This window comes from Leuresthes tenuis, unplaced genomic scaffold (genome assembly GCF_036924035.1).
Source record: "Leuresthes tenuis unplaced genomic scaffold, fLeuTen1.0.hap1 SCAF_22, whole genome shotgun sequence".
Classification (NCBI taxonomy): Eukaryota; Metazoa; Chordata; class Actinopteri; order Atheriniformes; family Atherinopsidae; genus Leuresthes; species Leuresthes tenuis.
In genome coordinates, this window is record NW_027325376.1 from 11,158,306 (window position 1) to 11,178,151 (window position 19,846).

General features: G+C 38.6%; 1 protein-coding gene across 1 annotated transcript in view; it reads left to right on the plus strand.

Moving 5' to 3' along the window:
- plcb3 (phospholipase C, beta 3 (phosphatidylinositol-specific)) overlaps positions 1–13,627 on the plus strand; it is a 58,153-nt gene extending 44,526 nt beyond the window's left edge. Inside the window, exons 14-34 of the mRNA XM_072376833.1 lie at positions 229–379; positions 510–611; positions 705–769; positions 846–942; positions 2,194–2,278; positions 2,660–2,784; positions 3,062–3,216; positions 3,305–3,466; positions 3,567–3,666; positions 3,822–3,926; positions 4,488–4,582; positions 4,755–4,893; positions 5,359–5,400; positions 5,578–5,687; positions 5,843–5,952; positions 6,337–6,496; positions 6,940–7,016; positions 7,182–7,271; positions 7,408–7,465; positions 7,688–7,774; positions 8,560–13,627. Of these exons, the coding sequence (XP_072232934.1) occupies positions 229–379; positions 510–611; positions 705–769; positions 846–942; positions 2,194–2,278; positions 2,660–2,784; positions 3,062–3,216; positions 3,305–3,466; positions 3,567–3,666; positions 3,822–3,926; positions 4,488–4,582; positions 4,755–4,893; positions 5,359–5,400; positions 5,578–5,687; positions 5,843–5,952; positions 6,337–6,496; positions 6,940–7,016; positions 7,182–7,271; positions 7,408–7,465; positions 7,688–7,774; positions 8,560–8,865 (2,421 nt within the window). The 3' untranslated portion in view covers positions 8,866–13,627. The remainder of the gene's footprint in view (positions 1–228; positions 380–509; positions 612–704; positions 770–845; positions 943–2,193; positions 2,279–2,659; positions 2,785–3,061; positions 3,217–3,304; positions 3,467–3,566; positions 3,667–3,821; positions 3,927–4,487; positions 4,583–4,754; positions 4,894–5,358; positions 5,401–5,577; positions 5,688–5,842; positions 5,953–6,336; positions 6,497–6,939; positions 7,017–7,181; positions 7,272–7,407; positions 7,466–7,687; positions 7,775–8,559) is intronic.
- The last annotated feature ends 6,219 nt before the right edge of the window (positions 13,628–19,846 follow it).

The window sequence follows — 19,846 nt, forward strand, 5'->3', positions numbered from 1 at the left end:
GCACAACTGTTGATTTAGGCTGGTTTTAGGGATTTTTTACTTTATTTATAAAACACTGTGGCTGGCACTGTGAGTCCTGCGACATTATGACATCAAATTTGGATTTAGTCACATTTCTTATTATTGTAGGTGGTCATATTAGTTGCTATTCTCCTCACCATGTTAAAATCCTTAAAGAAAATGTTCATCTGACTTAAACTCCTGGTCTTGTTGTCATTGTGATTTTAGCTGGTGCCAGGTCAGCCACTTCCTTCGCCTCAGGAGATGATGGGGAAGATACTTGTTAAAAACAAAAAGAAGCATCACCATCACCGACCCTCCGAGAGCAGCAGCAGCATACGACGCAAAGATCCAGGGGAGCAGTCATCACCTGTTAACGGTAGGAATTGACTTGATTTGAACTGTTATCTGTGACTGTTGATACAAGTCAGTGAGCAATGGTCAAGTTCAAAGTTTGTGTATATATCCAGAACCAATTGAAAGCTGACAGATTTTTGTTATCTGTATAGACTCTCCTCTGACAGACGGCGATGGAAGCCAGACCCTGTCCAATGGGGAGGAAAAGCTGGCTGAGAGGATGGTCAAAGACTTAGAGCCTCGCAAGTCCATCGGTGGGTTCAGCAAAAATTAAATGAATGGCTAGAAGCCGTACCAACATGTTGAACACTGTAACGTTTTTAGGTGTCTTTATCTCATCCTAACAGGAGGGGAAGGAGAAAGCGAGGATGATGAGGAGGATGAACCCGAGAAAAAGCCCAACTCTGATGAGGTAAGAGGATAGATGAATGGACTGTTTGTCAGACTCATGGGCTGAATTATAGATTAAAGTTATCTGCCTCATTCAGGGTACCGCCAGCAGTGAGGTGAACGCCACGGAAGAGATGTCAACTCTCGTCAACTACATTGAACCAGTCAAATTCAAGAGCTTCGAGGTTGCAACTAGTAAGTGTGTGTGTGTTCATGATGAGGAGGTAGACGAAAACTGAAAAATGCTTTCATTTGTAAGACAAGAACTCTGTGCGTATGTGTGAGGTCAAGCAGGCAGGCCTTAACTTTAAGCATCTTTACTCCATGAATCATCAGGCAGGCATTTAGGCTGTGCTCAGTCCATTCATTTATTTGCCCACTTCACCATATAGTGCTCACTATGTAGAGGACTCATTGGACTCGTAGGAGCAGACAGCTGCTGATACATTTCTGACAGTAGTTGATTGCACCGTTGCCAAATCTGAGGTGATGGACGAACATTTGCTGTTTTTGGTTGAGAACGTGTTAAATTACCATCGGTCTCCACAACAGTTTCATAAAACTTTTACAGAAATCTCTGCATACTTGTGTGTTTTTCTTTTTTAATCGCACCAAATCTACGTACACAAGAACTGAATTCAGCAATAAATACGCAATTCCTAAATTTAGTTTCCCCCATAACTCAGTAAGATATCTAAAAACAACTGTTAGTTAACCATTGTTTTTAGAGCCACAGTGGACAAGCTGTCTTAGCTTGAATGCTAATATTTAAAAGGGAGCTACATTACATGAGTACTGTTTTGCCTTTCAAATCTGGTTCCTGTACATATCGTACTCATGATAAGTTACTAAGTCCTGCATCTCGGGCAGAAAAAGAGATGAGCCTCTTCACTCTGTAAACATCTGAAGCGTATTATGCTTACCAGGCATTCTCAGTGGGTAAGAACATTACGAGTGATGAACATTTCTGCTGGCTTTAGCATGCTCTGTCTGCTCCTGGCCACAGTACAAGATCTTTTTTTTTTTTATCAATGTAGTGTACAGCTTCTGTTAATCTCATTAGAAATGTTTTTCCAGCTTGTAGTGGACGGATATATTTAGCTGTTGGTTATGAAGAGTAGAAATGAACTGAGGTTTTATTTCAGAGGCTGGTCCTATTGTTTGGGTGTTTGGGTCTTTTTTTCTGAATTCAGAGGCTGTGCATAAAAAAATACAGCTCCAGAGCAGGAGGGAGTACAACATGGTGTCTAAGTCAATCGACTCGGACATCTCCTTCACATTCTCAACAGAATAAATGAACAATTCGAACATAGCTAACGTGTTCTCACTGGATAGATAATCATCATTCTTGTCATACACATGGTAGATTATTTTGATAGATGTCTGTAACTGTATATGTCCAATTTGACTTGCTGCCTCTGTTTCTTCTCTCTTTCCATCCTCCAGAAAGGAGGAAGTTCTTTGAGATGTCGTCATTTGTGGAAACCAAAGGCATGGACACCCTGAAGAGCTTTCCGGTCGAGTTTGTTGAGTATCCTTAAAGGCTTGTCACCCCTTGAGAAGTCGGGCCTGTAAAAAGTACTATTTATGGCTTTGTGCTGATCTGTGCGCCAGTATGTCTTGGCTTCCTAAAAGATATCCAGATAGCCTTTAAATGGAGATAGATTTTAATAAGCTAGATCAGCATCAGGCGATGATTTAAAGTTGCTCTTGCACTAATTGGGTCTTTTTCTCTCAAAATGACTACACACATGCAGCCAAGTGCTGGCCAGATGTTATGAGTCAATACTCCTCGGACTACCAGAAAGCTCATATTACCAAAAATATTGTTCTGTGCCTCGCATAATTTGTGTATCCATTTGCAGTTATCTATGTGTGTAAAGGTTGTGAATCCCTAACAGTGCTCTTTCAGGTACAATAAGAACCAGCTGAGCCGAATCTACCCCAAGGGAACAAGGGTCGACAGCTCCAACTACTTGCCTCAGCTCTTCTGGAATGTCGGTTGCCAGATGGTGGCGCTAAACTTTCAAACTCTTGGTAAGCACTTTTATCTGATAGCAAGTACAGAGATGCGCTTCCAGAATCCAGATGACAGTAACAGCGTTTTATATTTATTGGATTTATGTCCTAATTGTTATACACTTCTCTGTATTTTTACTCTACTTGTTCATATTTTGATCATTCTTACCTGTTGTTAGAAATAAAGAGTAAATGGTGTCTATCTAGTTTCTGAACTTAGTAGATACCGTGAAATAGATTCTATAAAAAGCCACTTTAGCTTTCAATACTTCATCACCCTTCTGCCATCTCTCAGACCTTCCTATGCAGGTGAACATGGGGGTGTTTGAATACAATGGCCGCAGTGGCTACCTGCTGAAACCAGAGTTCATGAGAAGGACAGACAAACACTTTGACCCTTTTACAGAAAACATTGTTGATGGAATAGTCGCCAATACAGTCAAAATAAAGGTAAAGATGAACAAAAGTTTGTAGTTGTCTGATACATGCAGGTTTTGTGAGTTTCTATGATAACAATGCATAATTCTACTTCCACTAGGTGATCTCAGGTCAGTTTCTGACAGATAAAAAGGTGGGTGTGTACGTAGAGGTGGACGTTTTTGGACTTCCGACTGATACAAAGAGAAAGTATAAAACCAAAACATCCAATGGGAACTCACTGGATCCTGTATGGGATGATGAAATGTTTGTCTTCAATAAGGTAACTTGAAGAAAAGGCTGAAATTCAGATGTCTGAAATCGTGGTTTTGCTTTCATCTCTGTCTCACATCCTCTTTAAACTTCTCCCCCTTCTCTTCCAGATTGTCCTCCCTACACTCGCCTCCCTGAGAATAGCTGTGTCTGAGGAAAACGGCAAGTTTATTGGACACCGAATTCTACCTGTGTCGGCCATTAGACCTGGTAAAAACACACACACCCATAACACACTCTTTCAACACGAGGCATTTACAGAAGTCACTTTATGGAAGCAAAGTCTTGTGAAAATATAACTCATAGTCTAACTTCTGCCCGATGGCCATTAGACAGCTATTTACATGTTTCGTCCTTCCTTCTAGGCTACCACTATATCAACCTGAAGAATGAGCTAAACCAGCCACTTATGCTGCCCTCCCTTCTGGTTTACATTGAAGCTCAGGACTACATCCCAAATGAACACCAGGGTAAGAGCACCAGATTTACAGCACCGCCGTGCACCACACGACCTGAACCTTTAACTATATGACTGGTTTCACATGCCCTCCTTGAAGGTCCAAATGACATTTCTGTCATTGCTGGGCCATACTACTGTTATCATGGTGTAAAGTGCAAGAGGCTAACCCAAATTTCACTTTTAAGGTAATTACTTTTCAGCTAAGCATATAATTTCTCTCAAAAGTTAAGACTAAACATTTATTATTTACTGTTACCAACACAAGTTATAGATTACTTTTAGCTCGAAATTAGCCTTCTCTGCACACTTACTCACTAGTGCAACACTGCATATGTTTGAAATGCACTTATTTGCTTTCCTATTTAAAATGCAACAGTGCCACTCATGTTGACAGGGGTAAATATGAAGTCAGCAGTCCTTCAGCCAAGCTTTGCAGACAGATCATGCCATGTGATATTATGCAGTACATGCATATGTAAAGCACAATAGAGGGCACTAGCCTGCATTAAAGGTTGTGTAAGCCTTCCTATTAATATATCCACAACACTAAGGCATCTTTCTGTACGCTCAGACTACGCAGAGGCCCTGACCAACCCCATCAAGCACATCAGTCAGTGGGCTAAGAGAGAGAGACAGCTGGCTGATCTTATTGTGGACATCAGCGAGGTGAGACACATCCGTGTGCCACTGAAAACTAACTCAAAGAAAATAAAATCTTGACATTTTAGAGGGCGATTAGAGCATTTGAGTGACAAGGAAGACATCCCCTTTGTTCCTTTTATAAGTACCACATTTAGTCCGTATTAATTCATGAAGTGTGAATGTTACTTTTTGTCAGCTTGGCACCAGCCAGCTCAGAGAAGGAGAGATCAAAGAATCTGAAGTCATTCCAGCGGATCAACTCCCCTCCCCCGTACAGCAGCTTAGCCCGTGCCCTTCAGATGAATTCAATGACGTCATCAAGTTGCCTACTCCAGGTTGGTACATCCACAATTGATCAAACACAAACATTCCGCTTATCAGCGCATATTTTTATGTCTTATCCTCATACAAAAGGTAATTGGGGAATACACAAGTGTTATGTGTGTAAACGGCATTTGGTAAGACAGTTTCTTCTAATGAATTAATTACATTTTCTTTGGCCATGTTAGGAAATACATGTAAAATGCCAACATTTTGTGAATTAAAACACCAAGCCTTGTGGTAATCCGGAGGAGATTTTAGTTGCGCATCTTGTTTCAGTCATTTTTTTTAAAAAGTGCCCTTTTGAACACAAGCTCATGTGGTGAATTTACATTGAAGCCCATATCTCTGCCATAGCACAGTCTGAGCACAAATAATTTTTCTTTCTGTGTGTGCTTCATTTGTCCGTCACCCATCTCACATCCTGTTTGTGCGCTTCTCCTGTGTGTGTGTGTGTGTGTGCATGTGCTTGTGTGTAGCACAAACTCAGAAGGAGGACCTCATAGCCACTGTCCTGTCAGGTGAGGTCATCACAGCACATTCGTTTCCATACTGAAAATCGAAGCAATCATTTTGTTGCATTGAGCTGCATGAAAAAAATATGTCAATCCTTTTCATAAGTTGGACTGGCTAGAAGAGGGCAGTTCTATGCAAGGTTTTACTTTCTCTGTCTGTCTCTTTCTCTGTCAATCTTTTAGAAATCCTCGTTCAATCTGTAGAGGAACTGAAGCAGCAGAAGAATTATTTGAAATTCGTTAAGAAACAGAACAAAGAACTCAAAGAGCTGCATAAGAAACACCTTAAGAAGGTATGCGCAAAATAGAAACACGCAAATTTAGGTCCATCTGTATCTAATTTTACAGTCCACGTGTTGGGTTAAATCCAGAAACTGTATATGAAAACTCTCCTGCTCAAGATACATAAACATGATTAACAAACTATTAGTCTTTTTTGCATGTGTAGGTGTGGAATCTGAGTAAGGAGCAGAAGAACCGCAGCAGCCAACTTCAGTCTGACACCCAGAGGAGACGCAGTCAGATCGAGAAGCACCTCAAACGCAGCATTAAGAAAAAGTAAGTACAGATTGATGGACAGATGGGGTTGAAAGCAGGCAGTTTTATATATTTTAAGTGTTTAAAGTTGTGACAGCTGCAGTTGAGCCTTATTCAGCTTTTTTGCTGGAGCCACCTTCGTTTGTCTCTTCGGTACACCTCCAAAGCGAGTAAAGTTCTACGCACATGTTGGTCAGGTCTAATGTAAGAATAAAAGAATAACGTAAGGTTGAAAGAAATTCCAAATTTAAAAAAAGCCACTTATTTGGATGTTTTTAAAATGAAGATAAAGATGAAGACAGAAAACACCGAGAAGAAGTGGTAGCAAATTGCAGAGAGAAGCTCCCTGTTGAACGTCTGTATAATGGTGGCAGCTGATCGAGCCTGACTTCATGTGTACCTCAGTGAGCCGCCGGAACCGGTGCAGAGGGAGTTGACTGCATTGGATCAGGAACTTGAGAAGCAAACCGTACAGCTGCGGGAGTGGCAGATGCAGGAACTCCTAAAGCTTCGACAAAAGCTGCACTTGCTGGAACGAGAGAAGCAACAAACTCATCTGCAAGAGGTGACAAGACAAGTTTTTAATGGAACCCTGACTGATGACTTGCATGGCTTATTAGATTAACATTAGCTTTGATTATACTGATGGAATATTTAAAAGACTAAACATGTCTTTGTTTTAGAGAAATAAAAAAAAACCTTGCTTTTGAATCGATGTCTCTCCTGCTGTTGTAAGGGCAAAGTTGTAACATTTCTAAAATGGTTACCATTTTACATCCTCATCAAACTAATGTATTGTGCCCAAAACATAATGTTGGACATTGGTAACATGCAATGCATTAGACCATATTATGGCCTTTAAGTCTTATTAGTCGGGGGCTCCTTTTTCAAATATAGACTCACACAGATCGTAAAACGCAAAGTGCAATCTAAGGAACTCTGTGGCACTTCAGTGTGTCTGCACAGTATTTTGCAGACAGGTTATTTTCTGCTGTGGTGTGTTTTCAGGAATTCCAAAAGTTAAAAGAGATCGCCCACGAATGTCAAGCATCTCAGCTGAAGAAGCTAAGGGAGACATGTGAGAAGTAAGTGCAGTTATCGCAGTGTGTTAAGACAATATATATTTAGCCCCTGCTGGTTTGACTTTCTCCTTATAGTCCCTGATATGGTTTTACTAAGTCTCAGTTTTCTCTTCAAAACCTGTTAATTGTGTTCTTTTGGATGTAATATTGATGCTCAACTATTTGAAGGGAGAAGAAAGAGCTTCAGAAGATCCTGGACAGGAAACGACTAAACAGCATCAGTGAAGCCAAGAACAAAGAGAAAGACAAGGCTGAATCGTAAAAACTTTTTTCCTTTTTCTGTCTTTATTTGTGTTCTAAGCCAACGATGAGGTGATTGCTGTGTATTTAGGCTGTCAGGCATTGCACTTATCCACATTTTTTCTTTTAAACTGTTATACTTTTCGTTCTCCAGGGAACTGAATGAGATCAACAGGAAACATATTCAAGATTCTGTCACCTTAATCCGCAGGGTAAGGACCTACACACACACCTACACCCTTTGTCACCCTAAAGAGTTCGACCATTTTCACTTTATAACATTTATAGTGCTCTTTTCAGCTTTTGTAATCATCTCTACTCCACTACCCTCAAACATTATCTTCACTTCCTTTTCTTTTGCTCCTTCTTCATCTTTAGATGCTTTCTCCTTAAACCTTTAACTCTTGACTCTTGTCTCTTCTCTCTCCCATCAGCTGGAGGAGGCACAGACCAAGAGGCAGGAGAAGCTCGTGCTGAGGCAGCGGGAGGTGCTGCAACACATAGACGAAGAGCTTCCGCTGGTGAGCAGTAAAACACAGGCTCAGGGTGTCCATTCTGCCACACAAAGTCAACAAAAAGTACCACTGTACGAGGCTGTGTCAGAGACCTTTCCAAAAGCTCTGTGTTCCTATAAGGCTCTGTTCAGAGCTGATATCAGCATGTCTTCTGTATTCCTACCTGTCATTAAAATCTATGCCGGCATGGTCCTTGAGTGACCACTTGGTATTAGATCTCAGTTATCCATTCTTTATGACAGTTGGCTAGATAAAAAAACTTTGTGGCACTTCAACTTTCAGGCCAAATGTCTGGAAAAACGGTTAATTTCTCAGGGATTTGAATGCTCAGTAGTGCCACCTGTGTGCCTTTATGTAGTTTTTATGTAAACATTGCACCATGTCTGAAAACCCACTTCAAATCAGCAGGTGGCTTCAGTTTATGCGTCCCGTCACTCCTTCTGTCAGCTGAGCAACAAACAGGTCATCAGCAGGTCGAGTGATGTTTCTGTAACATCAGGAATGCCACACATTCATTAACCTGAAATTAGATAAATGATTGGTGACGTTGCAGTTCTCAGAGTTGGCAAATCTCTGCTGAGTCATAAACCGAGGCAGTTTTCATTCTGAATTGGCCTTTGAAAGAAAATCACATATCATATAACACACACAAAGCCATAAATGGTTATTAAGAGTTGTTTGTGTTCACTTCTTAAAAACTCATGCTGGCCTCAAGGTTAACATACAGCTTTCTGATCCAACTCTTTCTAAGTTAGCAAGTTTACTCATTTTAGCTGTGTTTTCTGGTCCAGCTTCACTCTCAGTTGGAGAAAGAACTGGAGGAGGAGCAGCGGCGACTACCTGAGGAAATATGCCAGCACCTTCATTTGGAGCTCCAAAACAAAGGTCTGCGAAAAGATGCCCTGTTCTCATCTCTGTCCAATCACAGCAGCCCCTGCTCGGGTCCGGCCTCTAATTGCTCCACACCCTCTTACCCATCAACACCCAGTCGGAGCCCCTGGAACAGGAGCATGGACAATAGCCTTGCCTCGCTGGCCGATTCCACGTCGTCATCCAACACACCAGTTCTGTCAGAGGCTGAGATTTCATTCAGTTAGACTTATTACTTGTAAAAAGGAAAATGGATACATTCAACAGGGGTCTATAGTGATCTGGGATAGTAATGATAAAGATTATATACTAATTTTATTCTTTTTTTTTATTACAGACTGTTTTGTCTTTGTCTAGAGAGCTGTATTATTTTTTATTATGCCATTTGTTGTTGCATTTGTTGGAATATTTCATAAGATTCATAATCAAACATTTATTTTCTTTTTTACGTTGTATTTTTTTCTTGCTTTTAATCTCTCCTATCTTTTCTTTTTGCATCATTTCCATTTGTCTGTGGCCATTAAGCTTTGCTGCTTTACGGTAACAAAATTGTTGCTAAAGCTTTTTGTTTATAGCTGCTTTAACCAATTTACAACTTTTTTGGAAAGCTTTGAAGTGTTCAGAGGGACGAGCGGCTAGAAAACAGCTCATGGTATCTAACACACATGCTGTTGGCTTCATTGTTGAATGGAGATGGTCACCACAAAAGCTGGGCATATATTTGTGGCCACATATGATGTTGCTTAATGATGGCTTTCTGTCACTGAGAAAGATGAGACACTATTTAAAACACAATTTAAAGACATGTGCTGCAACTGATATAAAAAAAAAAAAGCAAACATGTTTTCTCACTCTTGCTAGTGAAAACTATCTGGGTGAGAGAAGTGGAAATGAAAGAAAAGAGTGGAGAAGTAATACTCAGATTTTAATATTTATCAGAAAGGTTTGAAATCACAAGTTTTAGCTGTAATAAAAGCAGCTGACCAGCAAGTGGTGCTGCAACCTTAACTTTTTTTTCTTAAATTTTAGAATTGGCAGGTTGAGATGTTTTTTTTTCCTTCCCGTCTGATAATCCATTTATACTGTACCCTGATACAGAGACACACCCGTTTGACCATATTTTAAGTCTCTGACTTTAGCCTCGATTCCAATTCAGGTTAAGGTTGCATTGGTGATGGGTGTGTGTCAGCAGGTTCAAGTGACGTAACACTTGCTGTCTAAATCAAGTGTAAGCAGACACACACACACACACACACACCCTTTTCTCATGCACAGACAGATGCAGTTTATTGGTTTAGTCTCTGAAATCCTCACCCCATCCAATCTACTCCCTGTTTAGAGAGCAGAAAGCACACACATATGCACACACTCTTGGGACAAACCTCAGTAATTTTATGAATTTCAGAGATTACTGAACTCTAAGAGATGTCTGTGTATGTGGGTGGCCTGAAGATAATCTCTTGATGGGACATATGCTTTCAGGGACCATAATTCTTCCCTCTAAATGGAGTCTGTTCAATATGAGTGTGTGTATCCGTGTATTTATGTCCTCCTCTTGCAGTTAGTTTGCCACTTTGGAAATCTGAAGAAGGACATTTGCTAAATTAGCAAGTCTTCTGATAATGATTTAAAGCTGCACTATGACATCTTAATATAAACTGAGACTCTTTTGGTCTCATGGTAGTTGTTTACTGCTGCTTTTACTTCACTTAAGCCTCAAAATTCCAGTACCCTGTTTTTTCCAATTTGTGTAAGTGAACATAGGAAAGGTTTTATTCCAAGTCTAATATGCTCTTTTAGATATTGCACATTCTGTTCAGTATGTTACATACTCCTGTCCAGCCAGATATTGAATGTGGGATTGTGGTGCACAAACTGAATGGCATGTTAGATTAAATGCCAGCTTTGACTCTAGCAAAGCTTCCTGTATTTATGTTGTAATTTTTCCTCAATGTCATAGCAGCTTTTTCTGTTTCTTTCCTGTGTTATCCACTGTGAGGGGGGAAAAGTGGTGGTACTACGTATAGGTAATCTACGTTGATGTTTAGTTATATTTGAATTTTACTACTGACTACTAGTGCTGGTTAGTGATGGAGGGCTGGGGGGGACAAACAAAAGTGAGCTTAATGTTAACATTTTGACAAAAAAAAGATTAGGGTGTCCTCTCCCACCTTCCTTCTTTCAATGCACTGGCTGCCTGTCTGTCTGATTACCCCTATTATACACACACTGTCATGTAAACTGTCTTTTGTTTAAATCGATATTCTAACTACTTTTTCTATTATGGTTATAGAAATCTGTTGATGGTAGAAAGTGTCCATTCAGGCTGCTGAAAAATGGAAATGTTTTAGTATGTGCATGTTTTTTGTTTGTTTTTTAAGGTTTTTCATGTGCCTGAAATCCTTCTTGAGCACTTCTTTGTCCTTCAACAGGGTGTTTTTGAGGCCAATGTCTTTTTTAAAAATTGTTGCTTTCGGACAGCCACAAGACCATACGCTTTTGGGGGCCAACACTTTCTTTAAATGAAAGACCTGACCTCTTGAGCTTTGATAAATTAACAGATGAAGATTGTCAGCTCGTTCGCTGTGCGTGCTGTACTGCACTAATGTATAGTCTTTTAGAGATTAACCTTACTGTGGACTCAGAAGTGTGACTCTCACCAGTCCTTTCAAATCAAAAGCTTTACCAAAAATATCGTGACACATTCCTCCAAGTCATATCCAGTGGCAGGTGTTTTAAATTAACATCATGGTGTCCTTGACTTTGATTTGTACAGGATTATCTGGTACTTCAGGTTTTCCATGGATTTTAAATTTTTTTTTTACATCTTCTCTTGTTAAACTGCAGTTTTGCCACTCTGTTATTGAAGTTTGTGAAACCTTTTGTTCCTGTAATGTAGACATCAATACAAACACCTTTCAATGACAATTTTTGTGGAGAGTAGCAGTAGTTGTCTATTTTTTAAAGGTCTTATGGGTATAGGCAAAACAGTCTGGGGACAGTTTAACGATTTGACAATTTTTATTTTATTCTTTTCTCTCTCTTTGCACTTTGAACTTTAATTTATTTGGTACTTTTTTCATTAAGAATGCAAAAACTCAACATTTGAAAACAATGTATTACTCATCAGAACATGTGATGAAAGTTGTGCAGGAATTGGCAAAAGAGTTCTGAACAAAAGTGAGTTTATATTACCTGCTGTCAGCCTTTAACACTTTGCATCTGTGCGTAACAATAAGTATAATAAGAAGCCAAAAACATTGGAGAAATAGTTTCTAATAGTTGCAACTTTTAAGTGAATGTTTGCCGTATTTATGGAAAATTCTAAACAAACTACAGGTACTTCAAATAAATATATGGAGTTATTTCAGCCTATAGATCTTGCTGAGATGTAGCCTAGATTGTTGGTTCTAGATAGCATACCACAGGTTTGTCTTTATAGATCAACAAAGGTTAAATCAAACACATTAGATTCCCAAAAGAAGAAAGGTAGACTATTTTATTTTACCTACAATAGGTACTAGGAGATCAAATTGAGGCTTGGAGATGAAGAATGAATTCTTACTTTAAACAATCCAGTGTTGTTTAATGTAAAATAGCTTTAATGATAGGTAGTCTGGCCTGTAAGAATAATTTACAATAGGTATGTCTGGTGGCTTTGAGATTAAATCAGTTTAGCAAGCACAAAACAGATTGCACATCCTTGTGATCCTCTTGGTGAACTGGTAATGAAGACAAAATGTGCCATACTTTATTTAAAATGATCTTCAGCGCCATAGCTGAGTGGAAACTATTTCAAGGTTTAACTTCAACGATCCATAGCTACAGTGTTGGTTGAGAACTAGTACTGGATCACCATGAAATGTGGCACACATGTCATTAATTGCACTTCTGTGATTTCCATCCAGTGCCGCCATCCTTTTTTTCATTCTCACTTTATGACCAGTTACATACATGTATAGCTGTTGTCTTTGCTAAAAGTTGTTAGCAATTATTTGATAACATGCTAAGTTGCTAAACATAGCTCATGGTAATTCAGCGTTATTCTGCTTGTTAACAAATGTGTAGCTCAAAATAAAATGTACAGTTAACTGAGTAGAAAGTGAATTGGTGTAACTACAAAGGTTATTTTTTGACTTTATGCTAACTGATAAGCAAGTGCATCTTGCAATATATCTTCCAGTCATACAATTACTACACTGCTGTTAGATTTAGTGCAAATGCAATTTGAAAGTTTATGACAGAGAAATTGGACATCAAGTAATGAACTTGGCTCTAAAATAATATCCCTTCTGAGCTTTGCCATTGTTTTAGTTCAGTTAACGCATGCTACTGCGGTCTTTGCCTCTTTGGCACAGAGAAAGACACAGAGAAAGGCATAGCTAATGGCGATAGCTAATTTCCTTCCAACCAGAATGCAGCCTGGGGTTGTTTCAAGTCAACTAAGAACTTTAACCTGTGATTTCTGTCCTGTATATGTTGAAATTCTCATTTAAACTCATGTGCCCAATATCATACTCTCCAAACAAACGCAGCAGCCAAACTTCAGCGTCACACACACAAATACTCTGACTTTTCCCTTATTAAACATTTGGTGACTAGTTTCCCTCAGGCCAAACCTGAGGGCTCTGACTGTCATGTCCCGTTTCACTTCTTTCTCTCTTAGCCTCACTGTCCCATTTCCTCGCTTCCAGTTTCACACAGTAATGAGACCATGTTTTACTTCTGGACTTGATGAAATAATTAAAAGCAGCAGTCAAGTGTGTACACTTCAGATAGTGAAAGACCGCATGCAATATACACTAGACAAAATGTGTAGTGGGTTTTGTTGACACTGTAGGCCTATATGTAGTGTATATGATTGTTGGATATAAAGGGAATACTATACATTGATCCAGATGTAATATTTTATTGTTCCATCCTAATTAATATAAAGTCTGTGACTGAACATTCAGTAATAAACTTCTAGCTTCCTGTTATGGAGTTTAACCTTTGCTGTTTGCTGTCTTTCTTTGTGATGAAGACTGAAAGGGATATCTTTTTTACTCTTGAGGCAGGTTTAATGTATCTATATACTATCTACTGTATTTGCAGCAAATGGAATGAACTATCAAGAAAAACTTGTTTCAGACTGCAGCACAACAAGTACTTAGTCACTAAAGTGGAAACTCTTTTATAATATTCCACTTACAAGTGATATTGCTATCTAAATGAGAACACAATCTTCAAACAAATGGCTGTTGAATGAAATTATGTATAGTTTTCACATGCTATTCAATAAAATAGCAGGTCAGTATTGTATTTATTGTATATGCAACAAATATTCCAACAGATAAATGTGGAAACTTGGAAACTACATGGATAGCTGATATATCATAAATCATCCTTAAAACAAGAACCAGCTGATGTCAAATTTGGTTTGATTTATATTGCATCCAAAAAAATATAAATAAAATGTAGGGCACTTTACAAAGAAATACATTTAACTTAACTGTAGTGATATTCACTTTATCTTTACTGACTTTACAAAAAGATGCAGAAAAGATCTCACTTTGGAGCACATAACAAGTACCCAGAACCATGTAAATCTAGCTCAGCATATACAGCTAGACTTAAATTTTGTTCCACAGCCACATTATCTGGGTGTTAGTGCAGTTTTGGGAAGCACAATTTTAGATGAACTAATATGTTTACATGCATTTAAAAAAAACAGTTTTTTTTTATCAGACTAACATATTCATTTGTTAATGTTTGGTAAAACAGTTAAACAGCAACATATTTTACCATAGGCCATTGTAGGTATTTCATGCTCTGATATGAGACTGTTGAATATGACCCAACAAATTCATAATGGCCTTCACTCTGAAATAGTGCACCATGATTTCCAAGCTAAGTATAGGCTATTTGTGTATAATAGCTAAGTAAACCACACCTACAATGTAAGAAACAGAAATGAGAAAGCACAAATAGTTATCTAGCTTTGTTAGTGCTTATCTGCAGCTGAGCTCGATCACTTTATGGAAAGGAGACAGTTTGTTCCAGGAGAGCAATATTAAATTCATCGTAACAATAATCAGAACAGAGAGCAGCACAAGTCTTTCAAAAAGTCACAGATGGAGTAACTAGTAGAATTTGACCGTCTATCTTAACAAACAGCACAAGATAAATGTGAATAACTCGGTGGTCTTGAAGGAACAAAAATGGTGGTCATTATTTCTACTGAAACAGCCTGCTTGACTCAATATGACACATTCATCATTATGAGAGAGTAGCCTCGAGCATTTTCTTCTAATAGGAACGGGTTTATGTATGAAAAAACACATGGTAGCACTGCACTGCTGGGGGGAATCCACAGTGTGTTTGTGTTGTACTTTGTGTGTTTTCATTCAGTGTGGTCTCGGTCATTACATAGATGACTTATTTAAAGATATACGCTCTATAACTGTTGTTAATGAAGGAACCTGTTTTGTGAGGGTGAATATTCCTTAAGTACACACCCTTAATGAGCAAAGAGAGGAGGTGAAAACAGTGGCTGCTGCAGTATCCAACTGGCAGCCTTAATACGTTCTTTGTCTTGTTTTCTTTTTTCTCCAATCCTCCCCCATCCCTTGTTTCTGCTGCTGGATGGTGATTGTGAAGGTTAGTTTGAAAGTATAATCCATCACTGATTACCTGCAGCAAATCCACAGGAATCAGCCTCATATAGAGCCACAGAGGAGGCAACCGATTTTGGGGATTAGGTGCTTTTGATTAAAAGCCAGAATTCTGATCATCAAATGTCCATAGCCTCATAAACACATCCTGTCATATGTGGAATCTTTTTTATTCATCCTCATCTGTCCATTACATCACCTCTGCTTTTTCTTTCTATTCTCTGTCCTTTTCCTGCATTCCCATCCTTCCTCTTTCATTCCTCTCACTATTCTTTTCCACACATCCTTACATTTCAGCTGTCGGTCTTATTCAAACTGTCAAACTTCTTTCATCTGTTTCTGTAAAATAACCTTTATCTTCTCTCAGTTGCAGCCACATCTCTATGCTCTCTTTACATTTAATTTTTGTGGAGCGCAGCAGTAGTTGTCTATTTTTAAAGGTCTAGTGCTAAAGGCAAAGCAATCTGGGGACAGTTTAACGATTTCGCCAGTTTTTGTTTTCTTCTTTTCTCTCTCTTTGCACTTTAAATTTAATTTATTTTGTATTTTTTCATTAAGAATACAAAAACTCAATATTTGAAAACAATGTATTACTCACCAGAACTTACAATAATAAGAAGCAAAAAAAAATTAAAAAATTGGAGAAATAGTGTCTAATAGTTGCAAGTTGCGACTATATTGCTACGACTACACACTAATGAAGACACAGTAATGAACATTATTGCATTTTTGCACATAGATTGCCATAAATATTTCACACTGGAACTTTAAAGTAAGGAGCCATCAACTTTGTTTAGTCTGCAACTAGCTGGTGAACATTTAGCTGTGCAGATAGTCCTGTGTAGAGTTAATGGAGACAAAAAGAGAGTGAACTTTGGACTTTCCAACAGTTGTCAGAATTAAGACTCGACATGAAGGCCAGGTTTGATGAACAAGTTTGTGTTAGATTACCAACACATCCACAGTGACAGCTTTTTGCCTCCTAGTGATAAGACAACAAAACATTTATTAGCTACACCGTCAATACTCCCTTTTACATGTTTTTTAGTTGATGAGTTACTGAATTCCATCAAGTGTTTGACTATGAGAACATGATCAAAGTATAGCAGGTGGCCTTCGTGGAGATTACTACTGTGATGACTTTTTTTACTTCCAGGCATCAACCTACATGAATAAAACATAAGGGGTTGTAGCTAGAAAGAAAAAATATGGATGTGTCTACTAACAGCCTCCATTTTCTACTACTTTAGCAATAGTCTTAGCAGAGGGACATTGAGGCCTTCCTGGGATGCATCCATCATGACCAGAGACCCAAACCACCTCAACTGGCTCCTTTTGATGCGGTAGCGTACCCACTACATCTACTGAGCATTTACCTACTGTATGTTTAGTATAATTTGTTTGTTTCTTTATAGTTTATTAGCAAGAATGCTCAAAATGTTATGGACATATTTGCATTGAGATGCAGCGTGACCAATCCTAGAAGTTTTAGTATAATGCAGAAATTTGTCTTCAGTTTTGATAGAGATGCACAGACTTGGGCTGCTCTTCAACACTCATTTTGGTCAGCAGTTTTAAAGAAATATATGAAAAAATTACCAAGACTGGCAACTGTAGGGGACTTTAGTCTTTCAAGATACCCGCAACTGCTCTTTGCTCTCACTCTGACATATCAGGGTACATTTCTCTTCAACAAAATTATTTTGTTTCCAATGATTTTTTGTGATAGTTTCAAAGTTGCTTGGTTCATTTGTCATTTTATATCTGGTGAAAACACTCACTCCTCTCTCCTTCTAAGCGGTTTTCTGCTCCTTTCATGTCTGTAAACAACTGACACAGAGCTCCTTTTTCAGTGACAAAACAACATTTTGTTGTTTGTAAAACTGCAAAGCCAATTAACCAACTAAAGCGTGTCAAAATCAGTTTATTCATAAAGACAAACATTTGGGCCCATGCGAGAGGAAACTATCACTGAAGCGTGTCACTTCCTGTCGTCTTCCTTGTCCCACAGGATAAATTTGTGTCAGCACTAGCTCCATCACTTCCTCTCATGCTTCAATTTGTCTACATTATTTTTCTTTGTCTCAAATTCTGTTTACGTCCACACACACACACATCCCCCATCTTTTCTTTCCTGTCTCTTTTTGCCTTCGCCTGCACCTTCCTTCTGTTGTTCCTCCTCTATATCCCCCTCAGGGCTTTAGTGTTTACTCTTCATCTCGTTCTCCTCCAACAGAGGATGGAGACGTGTCTCACCAACGTGGCTACCGCTGGCCTGCTCTGGGAATAACATCTGCCACTTTTTTGTTGAGAAGCTGACAGAGAAGAACAAGAACAGGAGGAAACGCAGCGGTCACGCAAAACTTAGCGAATACAGAGTTTTAAGCCTCAAAGTTTGGGCTTTTTCTACAAATGATTAGGTCAGGTTTAGTGAGTGAATGGAAATAAAGCAGGCACACAGATCTACACTAAACTGCAGAGAGGACGCATTCTCACCTTCCTCTCCCCAAAGTTTTTTTGGATGTCTAATAGAGTAGATTTTCATGCTTTATGGTAAAAAAAAAACCAGCATTACTTTTTCTCACAGCATACATTCCCACTGCACCTCTTATTCCCATATGTCTCAAATGCTTTGTCAAAGTTGAGAGCTGCTGATAACATTATTTGAATCTGTCTATATCAGTGGGCAGAGATAACCTCACCTTTACTCCCCTATATATTTTGTGCTCCAAACACACCCAAACCTTCGTTTTTACATAAGCAGCTATAGGCACTCTTCTGAAAAATAAGTACAACCTCACAGAGCTGCTTACATGGCTACGTATTTCTAAGAATCATCTTCAGAGATTTAGCATCATAATGGGGGGGAAATATCCATGTCTCTGTTCAGATGCTAATGTGAGACTTCAGTAGTCTGGGTTGTAAAATCCAGTTGATGGGGTCCAGCAGTATTGCTCAAATCTTTTTTTTTCTTTTTTTCTTGAGCTGAGATGGAGGCTGACAGAAATATAAATATACTTGCCAAAATTACTAAGACCAAATGCGCTGACTGTGGTTAATACTTTATATCAACTATATACTTCATCAGCAAAGGCGATGTAGCTTAGTGGACAAAGTCAAGCTTTGCACATATTAGGTCCTGGGTTCAATTTCTCCACTTCTCTGTGGACAGAAGTCCAACACCACCCTCTCTCTGTAGAGTTGATTTGGTCATTATCATAAACTTCTTTTAAGGTTCCATGCCAAGCTCATTTGTAAGTATTTTTGTGTCAAAGACTACAAGAATAGGTTTAGATGATTAAAGTTGAAAAATGACATTTTATTTTGTCTGCTGAGGCTTTCATGTCCCCTTCTGTCTGAAATGCTTCAAAGTCCTGCTGTCCTGAAAAGTCCATTCAGGGGACATCTGTTAAAATAAAGTTGGAGTAAATCAATTGCTCGTCTTTTGTTTGAGCTATGCCAAACTGGCCACTTGACAGGACGTTCTGAAACGTGTTTCATAATGTAAACAGTTGAGGGAACAAAGATCTGGACATCAAAGGACTCTGGAGTTTTTAAGCGAATTGATCTTGTAATTGCACGAAACCCCCTAATGTGATGTCTTCATTTTCTCTATAATACAACAAGGTGAAATACAACCAGAAATGAGCAACTGGGTATTTTATACTGGTCATATTTATCTTGTTTGAGTTTGCCATCCTATATAAATGCAATTCCAGCCCGATGTGCTGTGGGTTGCATGTTGATGATAGTGCATGAGATGGAACAAGATGAATAAATAATAATGAAATAACTTGAGTACATACAGTACATTGCTCAGTTTCACAAAACTAATCAACGCATGGCACTTCTGTGCATTTTTAGGAGTAACCATGGTTAGGAGAATAACCATTTTTCAGCATAATTGTCTCAAAAAATTAAGTACCTCAAGAAGATTAATTTTGGCCATCACTACAGCAACCTAGACATTTTTGCAGACCAGTCAAAACTGCTGAAGTAGGTCTCAAATAACACAACTGAGGTATTCATCCAGCCTCCAAACTCCCCAGATACCAATCTGATGGGATCTAAGGGAAAAAAGTCCATTCCACAGAGATCACATTCCACAACCTACAGGGCCAAAAAAATCTGTTGCTAAAGTCCTGAAATCCTCTCGGATGTTTTTTGGTTTCAGAGGAGGCAGATTTCAGACATGGAACAGAAACGGGAAAACAAACACTTTTATAGATCCTACTAAAAACAACAATAAACCAGGGGATGTGACAAATAATTTCAGATCGAATATGATGACATTCTGCACTTCCTAATTACTAAGAATTTTGTGAAGTAAGGATCGTAATTCTCAAATAAATCCCCGAGCCCTAACTGAGCTCAGGAGAAAACACACAGACACAAGTTTGAACATTTGCCAGTAAAGTTTTATTTCACCGTTGAGAAAAAAAAAGAGAAAATAAAAGTTTGGTCTTTGTAAACATCTATATAATTTTTCATATCATGTCATTTTCAGCTTTTAAAAATACTTTAGTCTTTACTACGACATTTCCAACATTAACAC